General features: G+C 36.1%; 2 protein-coding genes across 2 annotated transcripts in view; one reads left to right on the top strand and one right to left on the bottom strand.

The window, feature by feature from the left end:
* Smyd4-3 (SET and MYND domain containing, class 4, member 3) overlaps positions 1-10,573 on the top strand; it is a 35,230-nt gene extending 24,657 nt beyond the window's left edge. Inside the window, exon 10 of the mRNA XM_089643082.1 lies at positions 10,382-10,573. Coding sequence (XP_089499208.1) covers positions 10,382-10,573 — 192 coding nt within the window. The remainder of the gene's footprint in view (positions 1-10,381) is intronic.
* LOC149414668 (dynein light chain Tctex-type protein 2B-like) overlaps positions 1-19,064 on the bottom strand; it is a 30,323-nt gene extending 11,259 nt beyond the window's left edge. The window contains exons 1-3 of the mRNA XM_089643083.1: positions 18,910-19,064; positions 6,314-6,430; positions 458-518 (exon numbers count right to left, since the gene is read on the bottom strand). Coding sequence (XP_089499209.1) covers positions 458-518; positions 6,314-6,371 — 119 coding nt within the window. The 5' untranslated portion in view covers positions 6,372-6,430; positions 18,910-19,064. The remainder of the gene's footprint in view (positions 1-457; positions 519-6,313; positions 6,431-18,909) is intronic.
* Positions 19,065-20,148: the final 1,084 nt, after the last annotated feature.

Genomic DNA, 20,148 nt, shown 5'->3' with positions numbered 1-20,148 from the left:
ATATGTATAACCGCCCTGTCTGATATTAATTATCACTCCGAACTCTGATAAGCAACTGACACCACTTGTCAGATTTTTCATGTGTCGCAACAATATTTTTAATATGGTGACATTTTGGGATGGGTAAAAGGGTAGGTAGGACATTTGCAGGATTTGGTATTGACATTACACTTGTCCTTTAAGCCTGTGGATGCATACCTAACAATCCCATATATATTGCGCGAACAAGACAGTTTGTTTATATATTTATAAAAATAGTATATAAATTTACCATATGTAGTTTCCCCAGAACAGATAATTAATTATTTTATTAGAAATGATTTTTTAAACATTTTCTTTGAGAAATTCGGTTCAACTCTTTTTTCAGTCTCAAAATATTTCGTGATTTGGGGTTGCAATAGTCACTGGCTCCGAACAAGGAGACTCTCTTGTGTGGACATAAATAGAAAGAACTCACCTATCTACAAGTTGTGGCCTGACTTCATACTTTGGCGGAGCTAACAAATTCAATTCTGGAGCTGAAAAAATATATAAATATGAGTAATCGAAGTTGTAGATAATTAGATATGGGTTCATTTCTGCAGCACATTGCAAAAAGATGTTTCAACTCATTTTCTTCCTCTTGTCCTATTCGGTCGGGGACTCATTGTTCGACATAGTGCTTAGATAGGGCGAGTAGATACCGGACGAGTTATCCATTCGGGATATTTCAGCAGTGCTCGGACCCTCGGTAAATGCACGACATCTCATGACGATACGTCAGCTATTTACCTCGCTCTTTATCAGTATTGTTTTAAAGTTCAAAGGTTACGCATTGTTAACGGAAAAGTAAATATACATGTACAGGGTTTTCCAATAAGAGGTGTTATTTTGAATAGCCCGCTATTTCGGTAGATGTTACTTTTGAAGCTGTCATTTCTTGACATTTGACAAGTAGAAACTACGCCATTAATAAAAATGGAACGATACACGCTTCAACAACACATTGAAATTATTAAAATTCACTTGAGTGAATCAAATGCAAATCATCTTGAGTGATGAGGCCCATTTCCACCTCGGTGGCTTTGTCAACAAGCAAAATTGTCGCATCTGGGGCCCGGTAAACCTAAGAGTTATTGTTGAAAAGCCTCTCTATCCTCAACGTGTGACTGTTTGGTGCGGTTTATGGTCCGGCTGAGTCATTGGACCTTACTTTTTCGAAAATGAGGCTGGAGCAACAGTTACGGTGAATGGATTTCGCTATCGAGAGATGATTAATGATTTTTATGGCCGGAATTGGATGGTATTGATTTGGACAATGTTTACTTTCAATAAGACGGAGCTACGTGCCACACAAGCAACGAAACCATTGATCTTTTACGATTGAATATCAAAATAACACCCTGTACATTAAGATTGAATGCCTATCTCTAAATAGTATAAAATAAAGTAGCTATCTGCGTATTTCTGTTTGTGCGCTTAGTTCTTCTAAACTAAGGATTGGATTTTGATGGGGTTTTCACTGTAGTTTAGAGATTTTTACCGTTAGGTTTATAAATATAATACATGCGTATTATATTTATAGAAAGTAGAAAAAAGACAATTTTTTGTAATAAAAAATATATTTTCAGGCGCTTACATTGCTAACGCTGGCTAAACCTTATGAGACACATCAAAATAATTTTCAACAGAATTGTACATCTTAAAAAGGCCTACAGAAAAGTCCGCGACGGTAGATGTCTATCTCTTAAGGATAATCCTCAGCAACCCCGGATACACATCATCTAATTTTAATATAAATAGTGGTTAATAATGCATCTAAACGTCTAAAAATTTGATGTACATATACATTAATTACATTAAGTGCAAATCACTTAATTTGATGTACATACACATTAATGACATTAAGCGCAAATCACTTAAATTGATGTACATACATTTTTTTATTTTTTATATATACAATAATATTATTATTGGGTTTATAAAAACAGTTTATTTTTAAACAAGTTCTGCTGTGTAATTATTATTACGCGTGACAGCTGTTTCGCCCTCTGAAGGCATTATCAAACTGTGGGTAGCCCACTTACAGACGATAAATTTATATTATTTCTAGGTAGGTATTTTAATTTCATTTACTGATTTCTTAATTGATTTCTAAGTAAAATATCAAAAATTATTAATGGTTATTACCCCAGCAAAGTTTCCCCAATTAGTGTAATGTTTAAATTTGACTGAATGTCTTTATGTTAGTTATTCCCAAACGATGACTCATAGGGTTATTTTAATAGCATAATTAAGTACTTCATAGTGCACTCATATTTGCATTAGGTTTGAAGATATCTAGTAGGGGTGAACGAATTATATTTGTTTGTTCATTAATTAGAATAGCTTTTGGATTATTAGAGTTTTTGTTAATTTCTAACTGCTCTAAAAGATTCAGTTTACGGCCTTTATTTTGTATGTGTAACGGAGTTGGTTTATTATTATCATTAAGTGAGTGATTTTCATCTAGGAGATGTTTGGCAAATTGAGATTGTATTTTATTATTATTTTTAAAAGATCTTATATGTTCTTTAAACCTAGTGTTAAAGGACCGGCCCGTTTGTCCAACATAAACAGCGTTGCACAAACGACAAACGGTCGGTCCTTTAACACTAGGTTTAAAGAACATATAAGATCTTTTAAAAATAATAATAAAATACAATCTCAATTTGCCAAACATCTCCTAGATGAAAATCACTCACTTAATGATAATAATAAACCAACTCCGTTACACATACAAAATAAAGGCCGTAAACTGAATCTTTTAGAGCAGTTAGAAATTAACAAAAACTCTAATAATCCAAAAGCTATTCTAATTAATGAACAAACAAATATAATTCGTTCACCCCTACTAGATATCTTCAAACCTAATGCAAATATGAGTGCACTATGAAGTACTTAATTATGCTATTAAAATAACCCTATGAGTCATCGTTTGGGAATAACTAACATAAAGACATTCAGTCAAATTTAAACATTACACTAATTGGGGAAACTTTGCTGGGGTAATAACCATTAATAATTTTTGATATTTTACTTAGAAATCAATTAAGAAATCAGTAAATGAAATTAAAATACCTACCTAGAAATAATATAAATTTATCGTCTGTAAGTGGGCTACCCACAGTTTGATAATGCCTTCAGAGGGCGAAACAGCTGTCACGCGTAATAATAATTACACAGCAGAACTTGTTTAAAAATAAACTGTTTTTATAAACCCAATAATAATATTATTGTATATATAAAAAATAAAAAAATAAAATGGAGTTCTACAAATTAAACTTAATAACAATAAATAAATGATGTACATACACATTAATGACATTAACGGCCGTTCTTCCCCATCCTACTGATCAACTACTGAGCCGAAATTTTGGCTCAACACTGCTCAAACGCACAACTATGCTCTTTCCAACGGAAAAGTGACTACTGAGTGATCAACCAATTTAAGGAAGCCAAACTACTGGATTAAGCTTGCCTCAGTAAATGACTACTTATAAAAAGTGTCAACAGAGTGAAACATATTTGCGAGGCCAAGGCACGGTGGCATTAAAGTCAAGCTAATACTTTATTTTTAACATATTTCATACGCTTAAATATTAAATATCGGTTTACGTATTACAGTACTTAAAAAAAAATATGCATTAATAATAAATACAATAATGATTTCTTCAATGTTAATTTAGCATTGAAAGTTTTAACTTTGATGTTATTTTATTGTCTATGAAAGTGGGCATGGCCACTTAAGATAATCAACAGTAAAGATGTTTGGAAACAGGCGAATCGAATGTTACTGAATAAATCACTTGGCTGATCGGACCCTGAGATTGATCGTTCGAAATGTTTGGAACAACGGCCGTAAGTGCAAATCACTTAATTTGATGTATTTCATGACATTAAGTGCAAATCACTTAATTTACAAGCACTTAATTAAGCCATAGCATGTTTCACCTGAATACATTAAAAATAATATCACCTATTTTAGCCCTCTGACCCAAATGTGTATACTATATAATAATAATATTTGGCTCATTTATATAGCGCCGTTTTTGTGAAAAATCACCTAAGGGCGCTGTACAGATATATTTATTAAATTATTAATACTAGAACTACTGACTTAAAACTAGTGACTTACATCTAAGACTTATATCCAGTGACTTACGACTAAGGCCTATAACTACTATCTTAATGACATATATATTTACATAGGTAGAAATATACAACTAACATTAACATTAACAATCTAATTTTACTAGCGCCAGAAGAAGAAAGAAGTTCTACAATATTAGGGTGTTTTTATAATTAATTTTAGAACACAGGTGCAAAATGCAATAATAATAACCAATGGGTTAGCTGCATAGACTAAATAAGACTAGACATGGCATAATCATTTAAAAATAACCCCAACACAATTTTGGTTTGGTTCACGTGAACATCTATGAAAAGGCCCACGCAGTGCGTCGCAATGCGAAATGGGCACTGTGCATTGCGTTTTACCTTTTGTTGGTCTAGAGCAGGGGTCTCCAAACTTTTCAGCTGGAGGGCCACATTGACTACTCCAGTGAGTTCAGAGGGCCAAAACCGTTTTAATTTCTAGACACCCATATTTTCTGTCCTAGGGTGGGGGGGGGTAGACAATAGAATTTTCAGGGATGAAAATATAGCTTTAGATAACGTAGCTTTGAAGATAATTTTTGATACTCGTTTCTCAGACCTTGATATCATTGCGAATCAAATAAAGATTTTTCAAAAAAATCCTCTCGATATATTCGCGCGATACTAGTGGACGCAATGTATTGGTGCCAAGTACCTCGCCAACGAGCATATTTATTTATTCGCACGAAAAAATTCGCGGAGTTTTCGCCCCTTCTGAGCAAGGTCTTAGCCATTAGCTGTCACGGGTCCTTGATGACACTGGTCATAAGATGTCGCGGGCCGGATGGAAGACACTGGCGGGCCGGATACGGCCCGCGGGCCGTAGTTTGGAGACCCCTGGTCTAGAGTAAGCTATTTTGCTTCTCAGCTATGCTGGGCAAGTTCATTTTTTCAATCACAAAAATAACCCAGTTCCAAATATTTAAATTTGAATTATGTCCATATTACAACACCTCTGACAACAAATTCTCCGTGGTTTCGCTTACGAGTTTGAACGCTTGTACAAAGAGTTTAAACAGAGTTGGGTTGTTAAGTTCATCTCCATATTTGTGACGTACGCTACGTGGCGTTATTTTTAAAATGAATTTTACTAGACAGGGCTAATCTAGTATAATACATCAATGGTTAGCTGGATATATATCTTAAATTAATGTAGTGAATGAATGAAATTAATCGTCAATCTTTGCCGCATTTAGATGATTCATCTGCCAACAATTAAACCGATTAACGTGTTCTGTTCCCACATATAATAAGATAGAGTGTGCTGAAGTGGACATTTTCGTCGATAATTTATATGTACATATTCAGAAAAAATGTTCTGCTATTGCTAAAAACTATGCTGCGCTGATTATATTATTTATTACTTGCGTCTCTATTTGCGTCTCTATTTGTGTCTCTTTTGTCTCTTACTTTTTTATACTATTTGTCATTTGCTTTCATGTAATTTTATACATTTGTATTTGTATTTGTATTTGTTTTATATTTTAATCTTTATTTAGATGTATGAAAAATAATGTATCCTATGTCGAGTAGATTTTTATAATTGTTGTACCTATTTGTGTATTAACTGAGTTTTTATAACTGCAATTTTCTCGTGTAAGTGAGATCATCTGTAAAAACTTAGTATAGATGAATAACGTCTCTTAAATGATTTTTTTCTAAAGTAATAACTTATTTTCGTGATTAATTTCTATCTGGTTAATGCGGGTCTTATAGAGGCCCGGATTGTATAAAGGGGGAAAAACAGATGCCGGTTACGAGGCCAACAAATGACCAGTCCTCACGAAGCCAACATCAACTGTGAACGGGTGTTCCGCTCGTGTCCGTCGAGTTTCACGCACGTGCACCAGTACACCGGGGGATCAATTCTGCTAGCTCCTTAGGGAGGGTTCCATTAAAATACCTATAGAACAGACTCAGCATGCCTACATTGCCACGCATTCATTGGAGATGGCAATCAGTCAGTTGACAACGGATTATCAATCAGACTTCTATGAAGCCCAGATACTTGAGCCGGTCTGATACACTTACTCCAAGCATTTCAATGGAGTCTTCATTGGAGACGGTGCTTCCATCAAATTGCACCAGACAGTCATTGATCTCCGTCTTATACAATATTATATAATATTAGTCTTACCTTCCGGTTGTTTGACGACAGTTTCTTGTATCTTAGTATCATCGTCGTCGTCGTCCATTTTGTGACATATAATAAAGCAACTAATGCGGTATTTGACTCAGCATTTCACGACCAAACCTGTAGACAAAGTGAGAAAAGCATTTTATGAAGTGGAGCTAGCAGTACACAACGGATATCTGATTTTTTAAAGAGTATACCGCACAAAAGCCCAAACTGTCTGGAGCCAGTGAGACTACGGCATCTCCAATTGGAATAAGTTGTGAGGCTGAAGGTAGCGGAGAGGGGAAGAAGATGGGGAAGATGGTGGGGCCATTTCAAGTAACGTTTCAATTCTGAGTGCAAAGTAGTGAGATTATGGCATCCCTAATTGGGGTATGTTATGAAATAGTGGGGAGGGGAAGGAGATGGGAAGTACTGGCCTTCCATTGATGTGCTTGGTATAACTATAAATGATCAGCTCAGGTACGGGGGCTCCATCGACGCCAGAGTAAAGTTGGCCTCTCAGAAGCTGGGCGTACTGTACAGGGCCCGCAGATACTTTAATAATACACAACTGCTGACCCTGTACAAATCGCAAGTGCGCCCTACTGTCGAATTTGGCAGCCATCTCTGGTCCGGAGCCCCTAAATACCTGAAAAAAACCCTTGACTCTGTGCAAAAACGGGCGGTCTGTTTGATAGATTCCCCAATCTTAACAAACGGACTGCAATCTTTAGAGCACAGGCGTCAGGTAGGTATGCTGTCCTTGTTCTATCGGTATTTCAATGGAAGATGCTCTGAGGAACTAGCGTCATTGATCCCTTCGGCACCGGTGCGTAGTCGGGATACACGCCAAACGCGCGCCCAACATTTATACACGGTTGACATTTGTCACATGAGAACGGGTCGCTTCTACGATTCGTTCTTAAGTTCAACAGCTCGGCTGTGGAACGAACTGCCGGCCTCTGTGTTTCCTCCCTCCTACAACATGGGACTCTTCAAGACCCATGATCACTCCTTCCTCTCCACAAAAAGACCCTCCACACAGCATCCCCAAAGATGACATAGGCCCTGAGGGAAATTATTTTCTTCAGGGCCTCCTGTGTGGAGTTAATATTAAAAAAAAAAAAAAAATTTAAACTTGGCTATTCAGATCTGTTCCCCAAATATGACTAAAGCCATTTCATGCAACGCTTTAATTCTGAATGGTGGTCTTTCACCAGGGAGATACTGACAGTATCTTCTACTCTGGAACGTGCCGCAAACATCGTATCGTATCGTTCGCTTACTGCCAAGACCTCCTGTCATAGACATATGAATATTAGTAGACCTGCCCTAAGTGATTAAAAGCGTATTATTCCCCACTCCCCATACCGGTTCCATTGGAGCCGGCTGGGCTCGCGTATGGCTTCCCGTGAATCTTGAGAATGTGACGTCATCATTCTTGTTCGAACTAGCGTCGAGCTATGGTCGAGGCATTTTACGAAATAACACGGCAAAATGGTGGCTTAGCTATGAAAACTTGTAAAAATAGATGTGAAAAAGAGAATAAACCCAATTGTCGTATTACATTCCATATGTAAGCATTATTTTAAGCGTAATTACATCGTATAATATGGATCAGTTTGTAGAAACATATACTATCACATCGAGATATATCTGTACGCATCGTTGGTTACTGGGAACTAAATTATGAACACTTATAAAAGTGTCTTAACTAAATACGTAAAGAAAATATTCGACTCTGAAAATAGAGGAATTTTTTTTTGCCGAATTTGGACTTCGCAAATTTGTTCATAACGTGGCGAGTAATTTGCGCTCCCATGTAAAAATGTCTATTCATTCAAAAGCATATTTTACTTTTTAGAACTAAATGGTGATATTATAATGCGAGATGCCTATATACTGTCAGATTGATTTATTGACGAATCACAGTCAGCTTTACCCCCTTCGTTCTTCAACAGTTGATTTTACCCCTCACCTTTAATTTCTAGTCTATATATTCATATGTCTGTGCCTCCTGTCTATTAAAAAGCAAATTTCGCAGGAGGAAGAAAAAACTATGCAACTTTTTAAATACATCTAATTGAATTTAACTTTTGTGGGAATGAACTTTCCGACATCCGATCGAGCTAAAACTCGGCAAATAGACTTGTTGTCGATGACAATGCATTCTATCAACTTCTGGTGGCAATCATGTACACACACGCGGACATTTACACATTTCTCTGAAATCGGATGAAATATGTATAAAATAAATGTTGGTCCTACCCGATCGGCATTTGGCAAGATTGGCAGAGTTGTCGACTCCACTTCCTGGGTAGAAAGGTTAATGTCAAGACTTCCGACCTTCCCTTCCTCACAACACACCCTAAATAGGGATGCCATATACCCACTGGCTCTGGATAGTTGGAAGTCGGGACTCTAACGTGGTATTCACATTAAAAAAGGAGAATATAAAACGCGCAAGTGAAAGGAAGAATAAAACAGGGACACTCCGGGAAGACATGGCACGATCAAGTGGCAAGAAATTGTCATAACAAGTTGCTCATTTACGAGCCTTAAGTTATTATGTACTTAGTGGACTTAGTCTGAATTCTTTCACCATAAAAAAAATAATATTTTTTTAATGATAAACTAATGTTTATAAGACAAGGTTTTTATGCATAGCACAAAGGATAACAAATTATTATAAGCAGTAATTAGTTTATCATTCTGACCGGACATCAGAAGGAGCGGGTTCAATTCCCGTCGGCGGCATTTATTTTTACTCGGGAAATATTTTCAATTAGTATTGATATTACAGGCGACTAATTATTGCTTATAATAATTTATAAAAACACTAAAATCTACATTACATTGATTCCGTATCTCGTTTCGGTGCACAGATATTGCGTTAAGTATTTCTCGGGCGTCCCCGACTTCTACCTACCATTTAAAACACTCTCTAAACACTCCTGGCACTAATAAGAAAAAACTTTGAAAATTTCAGTGATATCGGTCGACTAATTTTCGAGTTTTGCGAGCACAAACACACACAGTATGAACTTTTATGTATTAACTATCCCGCAGCCAAGTGGGGGAGTAGGGTAGTACCCAAAATTACTATCCTCCTTATATTAGCTTAAATACTTGACATATCATTTTAGTATTTTACGTATGTCTGCGCAAATATGTACATAAGTTACCATTAATAATTGACTGAATAATTGGGATTTATATACAGAGTTTTCCAATAAGAGGTGTTATTTTGAATAGCCCGCTATTTCGGTAGATGTTACTTTTGAAGCTGTCATTTTTTGACATTTGACAAGTATTAATAAAACTACACCATTAATAAAAATGAAACGATACACGCTTCAACAACGCATTGAAATTAATAAAATTCACTTGAGTGAATCAAATGCAAATCATCTTGAGTGATGAGGCCCATTTCCACCTCGGTGGCTTCGTCAACAAGCAAAATTGTCGCATCTGGGGCTCGAAAAAACCAAGATTTATTGTTGAAAAGCCTCTCTATCCTCAAAGTGTGACTGTTTGGTGCGGTTTATGGTCCGGCGGAGTCATTGGATCTTACTTTTTCGAAAATGAGGCTGGAGCAACAGTTACGGTGAATGGATTGCGCTATCGAGAGATGATTTTTTATGGCTGGAATTGGATGGTATTGATCTGGACAACGTTTACTTTCAACAAGACGGCGCTACGTGCCACACAAGCAACGAAAGCATTGATCTTTTACGATTGAATATCAAAATAACACCTCTTATTGGAAAACCTGTAGTTTAAAAGCCCATAAGACAGAAAATGCATGGGGTCGTCTGAAGACCCACTTGTTTACAGATTTTGTTTGGCATCTTGGCCTGTCAAGAGTTAGGATGTTTCAGATAAGTTGCTGAAAAGTTTGATTATATTTTTACGCTTGTTTTTCTCAGTTCGCCCAGCATTTCAGCCTTTTATGAACTACATAATATTTCACACCTCTATGGTAGTCCATTTGGCTACTTTTTGGCTCTGCAGAGAAGTGGTGTGATGATTAATTATTTAGTTACACATATAAATTAATCAAATTGCTGACGATATTAATTCCAGGATACAGTCAAGACCCAGAAGATAGCCAAGCACCTGATGGAGAAGGGGGAATATGGAAAAGCTCTGGTCAAGTTCATCGAGGAGCTGAAGCTGTACGATGAAACCTTGGCGCCCCCTTTCAAGGACTTCCATCTCTGCCAGCAGAACATCCGAAGGTGCCTGCTCACTTTTGGAAACATCACCGTGGAATAGAGTTATATCAGATTATTGTTTTAAGAGGACATCAGCATCGCCAAAGATGACAAAATATTTTCCCCATATGGAGTTAACGTAATTTTTTTTTTGTCATATTATTTCTTGAAAGTGTTATTTCTTCGGTATATTCCAATCTTGTTGGATCTGCAGCTATAACCTCTTCTTCCGACGTTACAAAGCAGAGTTTGACATCATCAAGACAATATTCAGCGCGCTACTGCTCGGAATAACTCAGGGTAAAGTTAACGAATTTTGCTGCCTGCGCGCAAATATTTTTTTCAACTTAATTACTACTGAAAATAACAATAAATATGCATATTTTCTATTAACTTTCATTAATAGAGAAAAAAAAGGAACTTTAATGCATATTTTACCATCCCCCCCCCGACATAAATAGTTGATTCTTGTAATAATTAAGTTCAAACCAACAAACATGGTTACTTTTTAAAAAATTGCATATTAAGCGTGCAGCAGAATTCGGCGACAAACAAAAAACCATGAAGTGTAGCCTATCTACATTTTTATTTTAAGACAAACAATTGACTGGAATGAAGTTGAAATTATTGTGCTATTATAAGAAACAAATTATTCTTGCACCAAAATATATATGTTTAGTTAAAGCTTGTCATTGTTTTGTAAATTTTAATAAATGCAATAAGTGTTTTAAAATTATTATTCCTTAACCTTTCAATCAGTCCCACCACACGACATCCTTTGACACAATTTGGATATGTGTTTTAGGCCTTCGTACACAGAGATATTTACAAGCTACGTGACTGTGACGCAAGCCTACCCGTAAGCCAAACCCGTAGACGATGCGTCACATTGTGTACGAACACTAGCAAAATAGTATGGCGGATGCTCATGAGTGGCGCGTATGTTACGCGCAAAAAACTTGAGTCACTTGTAAGTATTTCCGTATACTAATGGCCTTAGAGAAACTTTATGGATTACATACGCAACAGCAGTGTAGATTACTTAATCCGTTAACCGGGTAAGACGAAATATATCTACCCACTACTTAAGGGGACATGTTTCGATAGATCTTGGAATATTTCCAGCCGTGAGTTTCTTGTGTATGAAATATAGAAAGGGGAATGGAATGAAACTCTGAGAGGATGCCCCCAGAATAATGAAAATCCTACCTTTGGTTTTGGTGTCCTCAATGTTCCCTCTCTCTCCCCAGAATCGCAAACTAGCAAACTATCAGTGGCGCTGCAGAAATGGTACTGAAGGTACCGTATCGTACCCGTCTCCTGGTGACAAAGGTTATAGGACAGGAAGGTAGAGAGTAAACTATTAGATATAACAATCGGCTGTATGCCAGAACAGGACATATTTCATGTAAACACTGCTATAACTACACTATGATGACAGGGTCCGCGTAGGCCATAGGCACTTTTGCATAATATTGCATTCGTAGGCCCAGTCAATTTGTGAACAAATTTTATTTTTTCCTTTATTTAAAACTACCTGTACCCCGCCGCGCGTTACTGTGGCTCAGTCTGTCAATGCACATAGAGAAACAATAGTGCGTGTTGCTTTTACAATGGTGCTGTTTTAAAAAAAAACATGGTTTTACCTGCCACAGGTGATATCTATATAATATAGGTATATAAAAACACACACGTATTCTAATGCAACGTTGCCAAAATTTTAAAGCAATCCGTGAAGAACTTTCGGAGATTTAAGATTTTAAACAAATTTATTTATTTATTTATTTATTTAATACATGTTACATTATTATGAAATTTACATAGAGTAGATATAATGAATCACCATACTAGGCGGCTGCCTGTTTCATGGTGACCAATTGAGTGTAATTAATTTGTATGAAATATGAAATCTAGTGTAAACATATGAAATTAGTAACTATAGATGAAGCTAAAATTTTGGAAAAATTGTAATAAAAAGTAGAAGATAGAAATTAGAAAGGAGAAAGAAGTAAACTAGCATTAGATTGTAAAAATGTACATAATTAATATATATAATTTTTAATATGTGTGCATGCAAGCACACATGTGTATATAGCAGCAGACATACCTATATACATATAACAGCACATGTATACATACACCCATATGACGCATCCTCACGCATATAAACAATATATACACCTCTATCTGAGTACTTGGAATAGGCTACTAACACTATAACAATCACACATCAAAAAATCCCCGAGTGCTTTCCTGAAACTGTCGTATTTGGCTATTGATTTTATTTCTAACGTTAAATTATTGAATATTTTTGGAGCAAGAAAGTTAAATTGTCTTTGTGCCATTGAGGTTTTTATTGGGGGAATAGTATAATTCGATTTGTTGGAATATCTTGTATTATGGGTCGATTCAAAAATATTTTTTTTCGTATGTTTGAATTTATAGTAGGAGGATATGTTTTTGACGTATAAGGATTTTATGTTGAGTACTTTGAAGTCGTTAAATAAGTCCTTCGTGGGGTGAATATAGTGTACTTTGTAAATAGTCCGCATTATCAATTTTTGAGATTTAATTAATGGATCTAATATCGTGTTAGAGCATCCTCCCCAGACTATTATACCGTAAGATATAATTGATTGGCATAAAGAAAAGTATACCGTTTTTAGTGTATTTTTATTAAGAATATTTCGTAATGACCTGAAGATATATGCCAGTTTCCGTATACGGTTTGTAACATTTATTACGTGATCTTCCCATCATAGTTTATTGTCAATTATTACACCCAAATATTTAATGGAATCTACTCGTTCTAGTGGATTGCACAGACAACTAGAGTTATCTCTACAAGAATGTATTTTTAGTGTATGATTGATTGAAGGCTGACTCGGAATATTAAGACTAAACGTTATATATTTCGTTTTAGTTATGTTTAAGGTGAGTAGATTATCATCCAACCACTGTTTAATAATTTGCAATGTTAGATCCGCTCTGTGAAATGTTTCTTCCCATGTCTTACTTTTTAGTACTAGGGCAGTGTCATCGGCGAAATGAAATGAACAAAAAAAATTTATTTGTATAGATGAATACACAAATTTACACTGTGGTCCTGTAAAACCCTACTGGGTTTGTCAACAGGTGCCAAATATAATTTAACAAAATAATAAAAACAATTTATACCTTGCAAGAACGTCCCTGCTTGGCGAGAAGATAAAATAATCCACTTATGTATTTAAGGCGATGCATACGTAGTAATTCAAAATCATGTGTTTTTGGTTTGAAAATTTGGTCGCCTAGAAATGTTTCAGATGCTTTCATTAAATACTGCGAGTAGAATACATCTTGGCCTTTGAAATAATCGAGTATTTTTTAGATAAGTCTTTTTATAAGCCCAGAAAAAATAATGTAAATGCCTATGAAAACTGCTTTAAAGTTCAAAATCTCCTACTTATGAACCCATTTTCGGTTATGATTTTATTGTATAATGTGGCAAATTAAGTTATTTATAAAATGATCGAAAAAAAATTAAATATTTATGCCTGAACATCCACAAAATAAAATAAAAGGCACTTTTTGGCCATGTTTTTTTCTTGCATAAATCAAAACAGGCGGATGGTGTTAAGCGGGAATTTAAACCTTATCGCCATCTACGTAAGGGTTGTTATTGATAGCGGCTCAATTTAAAATATTAAACGACGTAGTGCATCGCCTTAATTAATTTTTATACTTATACATACTTAATGAGTGAGGATCACCATCTACCGAAAACTATGTTGAAGCAAAACACGATTCAAAGTTTCGAATTATTTTCATGTTTTAATTAGCACCATCTATTGCTAATGTGACTAACACTTGGCAAGTGTACTGAGATGAATGGGCGTGCCAATTTGAAACTCTCCCCTGCATCACAGGCTTCTACCCAGGGCAGGCAGTAGGCAGGCGTAATAGGAGCAGTCCGCTCCGGGCGCCCAACTGCCAAAGCGCTGATAATACCTAACACATCGCCCAATAGATTATTTTTTACCAAAATGGCACTACACAAAAATACAAATCATCATAAATACGGGTTTTCCAATAAGAGGTGTTATTTTGATATTCAATCGTAAAAGATCAATGTTTTCGTTGCTTGTGTGGCACGTAGCGCCGTCTTGTTGAAAGTAAACGTTGTCCAGATCAATACCATCCAATTCCGCCCATAAAAAAATCATTAATCATCTCTCGATAGCGCAATCCATTCACCGTAACTGTTGCTCCAGCCTCATTTTCGAAAAAGTAATGTCCAATGACTCCGCCGGACCATAAACCGCACCAAACAGTCACACGTTGAGGATAGAGAGGCTTTTCAACAATAACTCTTGGGTTTTCCGAGCCCCAGATGCGACAATTTTGGTTGTTGACGAAGCCACCGAGGTGGAAATGGGCCTCATCACTCAAGATGATTTGCATTTGATTCACTCAAGTGAATTTTAATAATTTCAATGCGTTGTTGAAGCGTGTATCGTTCCATTTTTATTAATGGCGTAGTTTCTACTTGTCAAATGTCAAAAATGACAGCTTCAAAAGTACGAGGGTGGGTCAATAAGTCCTTGGAAAGGCCGACAGGTGGCGCGACTAGTACTGTAAGCGGTTTGTTTTCATGCAGCGGCACTACCGATTCAGTATGCTGCGAAGTTTCAAGCAGATTGGTCGGGTTGTTGTGTGTTTCTCGTACATTTAAAAAAAAAAAATTTGCTTGTTTACAAAAATGGAGAAAATTGAGTTTAGAGCTGTTATTAAACATTTTAATATAAAAGGGTTAACAGCAAAGGAAATAAAAAATGAGTTGGATTTAGTTCACGGCACATCTGCTCCTTCACTTGCAACTATTTATAACTGGTTAAATGAATTTAAACGTGGTCGTACATCAACAAAGGATGAACCACGCTCAGGACGTCCTGTAGAGGTGACTACACCAGAAATGATCAATAAAATCCACGATATGGTGTTAAGTGACCGAAGATTAAAGTTGAGTGAGATAATTGAGGTTACAGGGATCTCAAAAGGTAGCGTCATTTCTATTTTACATGACAAATTGGGCATGAAAAAAATTTCTGCAAGATGGGTGCCGCGTTTGCTCACAGTCGACAATAAACGCAATAGGGTGGTGGCCTCTAAAGCCCTGTTGTCGCTCATGCAACGCGATCCGGATGAATTTTTTCGTCGCTTTGTGACTGTAGATGAAACATGGATACACCACTATACTCCCGAGACGAAAGAACAGTCAAAGCAGTGGATTGCGAAAGGCGAACCATGTCCAAAGAAGGCGAAAACCGTAAAATCAGCTGGTAAGGTTATGGCTACTGTATTTTGGGATGCACGTGGAATTATTTTCGTTGACTATTTGGAAAAAGGAAAAACAATAACAGGGGATTATTATGCATCTTTATTGGACCAGTTAAAAAACAAAATTGAAGAAAAACGGCCTCATTTAAACAGGAAAAAAATCCTCTTTCATCAGGACAATGCCCATGTTCACACATGTTTACGATCAATGGCGAAAATTGAAGAATTGAAGTTTGAATTGGTCGACCACCCACCGTATTCGCCAGATTTAGCCCTCAGTGACTTTTTCCTTTTCCCAAACTTAAAAAAATGGCTAAGTGGACAACGTTTTTTTTTCAAATGAAGAAGTCATCGATCGGACAAATGCTTATTTTGAGGACCTTCCGAAAACTTATTTTTCTGACGGTTTAAAAAAAATTGAGAAACGTCTAACCAAGTGTATTGAGCTCCAAGGAGATTAGGTTGAGAAATAAAAAAAAATACAAACTGTTTTAATGCTTTTTTCTAAGGACTTATTGACCCACCCTCGTAACATCTACCGAAATAGCGGGCTATTCAAAATAACACCTCTTATTGGAAAACCCTGTATTATTGATTACAGTAATCGCCTACCGAGGCGTTTCACCAGGTACTCGCACCAGGCGCCGTTTGGCTCAGGGCCGGCACTGCTTCTACCCACCAAGTTAGCGACAATAGTCTCGTAGGAAATAATCTATGACCAACTCCGTTCCTTTCAAAATGGCACTCGGTCAAAGGATGATGTACGATGCACACACAAAAACAATGTTCTTAAAATTCATACAATATAATTAATTATAGCAAGCTTTCTATGTTACCAAAAGCTGAAAAAATTAAGGTAAATAATAAACAGGTAAATATACAGAAAAGTGAGACATGGTTCATACGAACTTTAAAAAAAACACTCATCAATTAGATAAAAATGAGAAACAACTAGTTCAGTAGCCGTAAACGTAAAGTAATGAATTTGAGTAGTTATTTCGTCAAAATTAATATTGATTGTTCACTTGGCGCCTTTTTTATTGACGTGTTAGTTTTTTCTTCTCTCGTGAACCAAAAATAGCTACTTAGTTTGTGTTTAATCAAAAATAAAATAAACTAATCTATACAACCTATTTTATTATACACCGTGTCCCACTTTTCTGCACATTTACCCCACTGTGTATTTAGCCATCGTTTTGGACAGCGTTATAGTATCCATTAGGAGTGAGCGTTATTTAACGTAACTAGATACAATAACTAGTTTCGTCGATGTAACGGAAATAACTAGTCTCGATAAAATTACAAGTAGTTATTTTTGTAAATGCGTTATTTGGTGTTGGGTGTGATGTAAAGTAGTTTCGGCCGTTTCGCATGCGACCGCGTTTCAGTAACGCCGCGTTTCGTAACGTAACGCGGTAGTCGGCGCCGTCGGCGGGACGGATTGTTATTTGTTATGCATATGTGAGACTAGTTTCGGTCGTTTCGCATGCGACCGCGTATTTCCAATCTCTGCCGCGTTTCAGTAACGCCGCGTTTCGTAATGTAACGCGGTAGTCGGCGGTATTGTTATGTTATGCATATAAATCACCATTAGTCCTCGTTTCAGTCGCCTACGCGTTTCGTTGCTCTATCTATAACACTTGTACACATTTTAATATTGACAGTTATTTTGAAATATTATTATGTTATTTTTGCTTATAAATGTATCTTATGTAATAAATAAATAAAAAATAAATCTGTTTGTATGAGGGTGACGACCGTAATTATAGAAGGGTAAGCAGAGAGGATAGACCGCTTTTATTACCTCCAATGTTTTGTTTTACATTGAAAATAATTAAATAATTTTAGCGCGACTGAAACGTGAAAGGGATTGGAAATACACCTCCCGGGCAGCCGAGCGAATACCGCACAAGAGTCCCAACTGCTCCCGTCTGGAGCCAGTGCGAAACAATTTATTTTTGGGGTATACCATGTAGCGCTACCCCCTTCTTTAGCCAACGTTTCGGACAGCGTTACAGTGTCCATCACCATTAACGACAGTGGGAAATTTAACTGTCCATTGCAATGGTGGCAACTTAACCGTCACATTTATCCCAACCTTGCTATACTTCTGCGCAAGTATGGCAACATAATGGCAACTTCAGTTCCGTGCGAGAGGATATTCAGCAAGACAGGGCTCACGATTAATAACCGCCGCACACAATTGAAGACAAACAAAGTTGCCCAATTGATGTATTTAAATGTTAATTTAGATCCAAAAAGATTTTTGTTAGAGTCATAAACTCTTTTAGTCATTAAATAAAAATGTAAATAATTTTTATAATATTATAAGACTTACAAACTATGTGTAAATAGCCAAACAAACAAAACAAGTGTAATGAACAAACCAACCAAATAATTATACAGTGTAAATAATAAAAAAATATCAGTGAAAACGATGAAAAGGTGTAAATAAACAGTAAATATAACGTGCAAATAAACTGTAAATATCAATAACCATTGTATATTATTCGTGATTAGTCGGAACTAATTAATTAATTAGTCCGACTCGGGAGACACGCCAAACGCGGGGCCAACACATGTACATGGTTGACATTTGTCACGCGAGGACGGGTAAGTGAATGAAAATAACTAGTTACAAAAATAACCGTTTTGAAACAGGTTACGCCGACCAAGAAACTTGTTTCGTTACGTTTCTTGAAAATGACGTTACGACCCACGTCTAGTATCCATCATCAGGACAGATATGCAATTTAGGTTATTACATATCTGCCCTGATGAATGACACTGTAACGCTGTCCGAAAGGTTGGCTAAAGAAATAGGTAGGGCAACAAGATATAATGATAATACTCCAAAGTAGTTATGATGTTGAAATCAAGTGCTACTTTAAAAAAAAATTAGATGTGTTTATCTCCAGGTTCGTACAATCTAATTAATTAATTATAAAAAGCTTTCGTGGATACCAAAAGCTGCAAAAAGCAAACTGAAGAGAAACCGAAAGCATCAGAAAATTATTTTGACATTGAATACAATGTAAGACTGTAATCTAAATAACCAAAAAGTTCAACAATCCATACCCCAATTTAAACAGGCTTTTGAATTTCCACCTATCATTAAAATGACATCATTCCAATACTGGATTCTTCAACTTCGATTTTGGTGATTTTTTTGATAAATTTACAAACAAATAATGACATACCGCGCTATTTGTTTTTGTTGCTATGGTAGCATTGGTAGCCATGAAGTAGTGAACGAGTGGCTAGATTTATACAAGGCCACTCCAAGTTAGAGTACTCCAGCAAACCATCGTAATATTCCATGATTGAGCATTAGTGCGATTTTGTATTAGCAGCATTGAAGCCAAAGCAAGTGTGAGGGGAAATTTCCTTGCAGCCATCTTGTATGACAAACTTTTGAAACGATTTGTATGCATAGTGCTATATAATTAACTTTTTTGTATTTTGTATTATTAGTGCAATTATAACGGCATGATTTTTTTGTATTTGATAAGACAGGGAATGGGATGTCATTAAAAAATTTAAGTAGTTTTGGCATTTTTCATACATCTTCCCCCTCACCCCGCGGCTTCAAATGTTTCTCGAATAGTTCCGTCCAGAGCTTATTAGGTCGATGTAATATTCAGTTGCCTAAAATCGTCGCATTCATGCTGATAAAACAAACCTGTTAATGTTAAAACACAGTTTTTAAGCGCAAAATAATAAATAAATAACATACCAACCAGAATCTGAGATTTTAGAAAATTCCGTACAAAATTGAAATATATTCCGTAAAATGTAACATGCGGAGAATCTTTCGAAATGATATTAAAACCCCAAGAATCGTGCAACAATATATAAAGACTCGACTTCTAGAAGTCCAACTGCTTTAGTCTAGTTATTTTTTGGATGTACCTTTGACCGGTCAGTGGTTAAGTTGGTATCGCGTCTGGGTCTTACTCAGGCGTCGTGAGTTCAATTCCTCTGCTGGCTAAGTTCTCTATCACAACACAAGCAACATTTTCCACTTACCATGGTGGTAGTAGGAGGTTTTCAAATATTGTCAGGTTATTTGTAACCCGGGAATGTTTGTCTTTCTTTAAAAAAATGATATTTGAAGTAACGTCTCAATGCTATGACGTGATTATGTCTTCTTCAATAATTGAAAAATCACTTTGTGGCGTCACTTTAATATAAATAACTTTGTGCTCACCACTATTTAATCAAAAGGATCGACATGTCTTAACCAATGCTTTTTTCATCAAGGTAAATTTATAATCTTCTTTACATAAAATTTAAATGTTCGTTTGTTCAAAATCT

The sequence above is a fragment of the Hesperophylax consimilis genome, chromosome 19 (assembly GCF_061612785.1).
Source record: "Hesperophylax consimilis isolate HC1 chromosome 19, BYU_Hcon_1.0, whole genome shotgun sequence".
NCBI lineage: Eukaryota > Metazoa > Arthropoda > Insecta > Trichoptera > Limnephilidae > Hesperophylax > Hesperophylax consimilis.
The sequence above is the reverse complement of the archived record's forward strand: the minus strand, read 5'-3'. Positions and strand labels throughout refer to the sequence as shown.